This window comes from Scardinius erythrophthalmus (genome assembly GCF_964197995.2).
Source record: "Scardinius erythrophthalmus genome assembly, chromosome: 25".
NCBI classification, from domain to species: domain Eukaryota; kingdom Metazoa; phylum Chordata; class Actinopteri; order Cypriniformes; family Leuciscidae; genus Scardinius; species Scardinius erythrophthalmus.
Genome location: NC_138245.1, coordinates 5,534,542 through 5,539,543, shown reverse-complemented (window position 1 = coordinate 5,539,543; position 5,002 = coordinate 5,534,542). Strand labels below are relative to the sequence as shown.

At 37.3% G+C, this 5,002-nt stretch overlaps 1 protein-coding gene across 1 annotated transcript in view; it reads left to right on the top strand.

The window, feature by feature from the left end:
* ddx19b (DEAD-box helicase 19b) overlaps positions 1 to 4,671 on the top strand; it is an 11,616-nt gene extending 6,945 nt beyond the window's left edge. Inside the window, exons 9-12 of the mRNA XM_081358591.1 lie at positions 1,207 to 1,444; positions 1,566 to 1,728; positions 1,833 to 2,024; positions 2,707 to 4,671. Coding sequence (XP_081214717.1) covers positions 1,207 to 1,444; positions 1,566 to 1,728; positions 1,833 to 2,024; positions 2,707 to 2,768 — 655 coding nt within the window. The 3' untranslated portion in view covers positions 2,769 to 4,671. The remainder of the gene's footprint in view (positions 1 to 1,206; positions 1,445 to 1,565; positions 1,729 to 1,832; positions 2,025 to 2,706) is intronic.
* The last annotated feature ends 331 nt before the right edge of the window (positions 4,672 to 5,002 follow it).

Below are 5,002 nucleotides of genomic sequence, written 5' to 3'. Positions count from 1 at the left end.
TATATGAAAAAAAGGTTATTAGCCTTTGCCGTGTGGTTGATGTCCAGTGTTGCTAGCTGAGCAGAAATACATTATCATGTTTGGCTTGGTCCCCTCAAAGTTGCGTTGGATTTTCTCTTCGGCATTTAAGGTTAAGAGGCCCATCTATCACTGTTTTCCATGTTTGTATCTAGTTTCTGGAGTAAATATATAGGCTATAATCTGTGTGTTTACATATAGCTGTTTTAAAAATGGCGGGTGCTGGTGTTCCGCGTGCGTTCGGTCATCAGCGTACACTAACGTCACGGGTAGTTCCTATAGTGCTGGTTTAGACCCTACTCTGAAGTAGGACCTAAATTAGTTCCTACAAATGAAGTTCCTAGAACTAAAATCGTTCCTAGTCGGCGTGTTCGCACCGCAGGAACATACGGGTACTTTAGCCAATAGTTCTAGGAACTATGAAAAGGTTCCTCCGGTCGGAAAGCGGCTCATGATGACGAGGAAGTATCAGCAAAGGATTAATTGATTTCTAGCCCGTGCATTAGCTTTACTACAAGATGTATTTATGGAGATGAGAAATAAAAAGCCGCCCTGTACAGCTATGATCAGCTGTTCGTCCGAGCTTTCGATGTTACGGAAAGGTCGGTTGGTTTTTGTCACATGACATGCGGTCATCTCTCCGAGGCATATGCGCGGCTGGGAAAACAAGCGACCGTATCGCTTTTATTATGAGCGAGCTTGCCACGCGCCTACATTTGAAATAACGAATTTGCACGTGCAAATAACGCGTTGTGTGAACGGCCCCAAAGTCAGGAATCGATAAGCGGATTCGAAATGCGTGCGTCTTATTGAATCCCCGGTTTTTGGAAATTTGTTTTTGGTTTTCGACAACCACCCAACCCTACATGTAATGCGCCAGTCATGTTCCCACACCAGCTAAACCCCCTCTGGCTCCGCCTGCTACAGTAGCCATGCCTCAGACTCTCGCTATTGGTTGAGCTGGACAGAGACTGACAGATCTGAGCGAACTGCTCTCGATGTTTAGATGGTGCCTGGGAGACTCGATGTTTACACTTTTGGGGAAGATAAACCAATGAATGACATACTAATCATAGTCAACAATAAACTGGGTTAAGAGAATTTATTTATTTTTTTTTATAAAAAAATGCATTAATTGATCAATGTCTTTTGAATTGCATTAAGTATTACAACCTGTTTTTTTTATAGGATGCTTCCTAAAACTTGCCAGATGCTCCTGTTCTCTGCCACGTTTGAAGAAACTGTGTGGAACTTTGCGAAGAGGATCGTTCCTGACCCCAACATTATTAAACTTAAGCGTGAAGAGGAGACTCTGGACACCATCAAGCAGTATTATGTCATCTGCAACAGCAAGGAGGAGAAGTTCCAGGCCTTGTGCAACATCTATGGAGCCATTACTATCGCACAGGCCATGATCTTCTGCCACGTAAGTACAATATCATTTATTGAGGAGTTATTTAATTTCCTTTTAAAGCACAGAAAGAATTGGCCTAACTAAAGTAATGCCTACATATTTCTAAGTTTAATGATGTGATTTTCCATCACAGACCAGGAAAACGGCCGGGTGGCTGGCAGGAGAGCTGTCCAGAGAAGGCCACCAGGTGGCACTACTCAGCGGAGAGATGCAGGTGGAACAGAGGGCAGCGGTCATCGAACGTTTCCGTGACGGCAAGGAGAAAGTCCTTGTTACCACTAATGTCTGTGCTAGAGGTGAATGTCATTTTACCTGTTATACAGCGATGATGGTGTCCAACTCATCTTTAGTTCAGGTTTAGCAGATTTTGCTGCTTTTTCAAACATTTTTTTTCTACTAGGTATTGACGTGGAGCAAGTTTCAGTGGTCATCAACTTCGATCTGCCAGTGGATAAGGATGGCAACCCTGACAATGAGACGTATTTGCACAGAATCGGGCGTACTGGGAGGTTCGGCAAGAGAGGGTTGGCGATCAACATGGTGGACAGCAGATTTAGCATGAACATCCTCAACCGCATCCAGGAGCACTTCAGTAAGTTGAACCTTCAGTTCCCATATTTAACTAATTAAAGACATGTACAGGATTAAGCCTAATCGGCAAAGCTGGGGACATTCTGTTGATCTCCCTCAATTTAATGCAAAAATCGTTTATAATTCAAAATGGGTTAGTCCAGTTGTGAATGGGAATAAATGGAATAAATTATTAAAATACATAAAATACCTTTGAAAGTATAGTCAAAGGACAGAAACAACATACACAATCACACAAGGCAGTCACTTAATAACCCAACATATCCAAAATATGTTCTTTATGAAACATAAGCTTTTAATATTAATATAATAGTATCAATGAACAAAAATGAGCCGCAGTTTGACACTTTTTTTTTTTTTTTTTTTTTTTACTGTTTTGGGGGCAGTTTTTTTTTTTTTTTTTTAAGAAGCTGTTTAGACATTTAGACACATTACATTAGTCAACAGTGATAATTTATAGTATTATGAAAGATTATTTTTTCAAATAAATGCTGTTCTTTTGAGCCAGAAATTTACCATCACAGGAATGAAATGCATTTTACAACATTTGAATTAATTTGCATGCTGATAAAACTTTAACTTTTGGTCCAGGTCCGTTCTGTTCATGAATTTATATCTGCATTTATATTGCCATGCTTTCGTGGTTCTGAATGTGGGTTAATTCACTTGTCTGTCTTTCACAGATAAGAAAATCGAGAAGCTGGACACAGATGATTTGGATGAAATTGAGAAAATCGCTAACTGAGCGTCCGTCTTTGTTCTTCTAATAGGACTGTGCTCACGCTACATTTTAATTCAGAGGCTGGAAGAGCTGTGCCGGAGAGGATGTTTACATGTGCAGCAGTTTTATCTCAGATGGTGTTTTTAATGTTTCACTCTTTGTACTTCTTAATAAATTCTGAATGTGTAGTCTTAACATCACTTGTAGGAGAAATGTCTGGGATACTGACACAAGGAATATGCCTTTCCATATTAACGATTGCATCATGCACCTTTTAAATTGACTTTTTAACAGCCTGCCTTCACACCAAGTGTGGAAGAAATTACATTGACTGTTATATTGGTTTTTAATATGGGACTCGAAATCAAGGACTCATTTTGCTGATTTTTTTTATTTTGTTGTAATTAAAGTATGCATGGTTCTATGTGTCATGAACAATTTGCATTTTTGGTCAAGTATATTTGTGTTGTATAAAACTGGGTGCAGCTACATTTGATTTTGTGACGCTCCAAACTAGGAGTCAAAATGCAGGGTTTATTTAATCATGAGAGATTGCTGTTATTGTATTGTTCATCAATACTCAATACCTCACAAAGTAAAACATTTCTACTGAAAGGATGCTGGCTGTTATTGGCTTTGAATTAAAAGAAATAGTTGCCAAAGTCCTTTTATTAGTCTAAAATCATGAAAAAGCCAAAGATTTGTGCCTCCATTGGATTCGTCAGTACTCGATTTAACATGGAATAATGCAAACTGGTCTATTCATCGTAATGAAATATTGTCATGTATGTTTAATAAGTACAAAGAGTGAAATAGTTAGTATATTCAACAGATGCAGTGTAATGAAAGCAGATGTGTCATGGAAGAAGCATTATTTGTGATCCCCATCTGCATTGAATTGTAAGCGATCAGGTTTAAGTACACAAATGCAACTGAGTTTGTAACCGCAGAAGGCTGTGCCACATTCCCATTTACAGCCGCCTTAAAAATGTAAAAGGCAGATGTGAACGCATCTACAATCTCACTGTATACTTCAGGGTAGACATAGCAAATGATTATTTTATATTATGGAATGTTTTAATTTAACCACTCCAAACTCAGCCGACACTGCACTCAGCTCCATTATATACCTATATTTTATTCATTGGCATGTGAGGTTGGGGTAAAGTGTGTCAGTCGCATCTTTGAAGGGAAGACTTTTTGATGATGAAATACTAGATTGATCAATACATCTTCTGATGCCTTGTTCATTTGTCTGTTTGGTTCAAGCTGTCAATCATATTTGACCTCATATTAAATAGAAGGCTTTATTTTTTTTGGCATTTTTTTCTTGTGAACAACATTGATGTCAAGTCTATGATGAATGAAAGGACTGTCTAGAAACCAACAACTGATCTGGTGTTGCATCAGATAATAAATGGAGTTGTCTATTATCAAACACATTCCTGCATAATCATTGCTACACTTTTTTATGTATGTAACTGAAATAACCATAATGCTCGAGGACAATTCAATGATGTTTCCACTTTGCACCATCACGAGGCTGTTCACAGCGATTTGTGTCATGTTCACCTCAATGAAGATGCTTTTGTACCAATTTAGCTTCATTTATCACTGTCTAAATGTTTCTAAGATATTTTTTGGTTTTCAACAAACATGCACTTACAGATGACAAATCAGCCATTTGAAATTATTAATAATTTCGATATTTCACCTCAACTAAATGTTGATGACAAAAAAGTATGCATCGCTTTGGAAGTTGTGTTATGACAGACTCGGTGTGTGTTTGGAGCCGATCAGTGTCTGGATGTTACAGGATGAGGAATGTTTGTGCAGATCCAGCATCTCTCAGGTTTGCTGCATTTGTGCTGATATTGATGTCTGAATGATGTATGGTAGAATAAAACTATGAATCTAAGTATCTTTGACTTTCTGTCATGTGTTTTATTTTTTCTAATCTATATATTATCTATATAATTTACTATAGGCTATATATATTTAAATATACATTTAAAATATAATAAAAAATACATGTATTTATAAAATATAGCCATAAAGAGTATTAGTATTTAGTATACAAATACAGAGACATTTCTTAAATTATCTTTTATGTTCCATTGAAGTAAAAATCATACAGGTTTAAAAACATGAGGGAGAATAAATGAAGACAGAGTTATCTTTTTGGGTGAACTATCCCTGTAATTCCCATTTGAAACCCATTAATCTCATTGTATCATTTAATTGTAGTGTAAATGCAT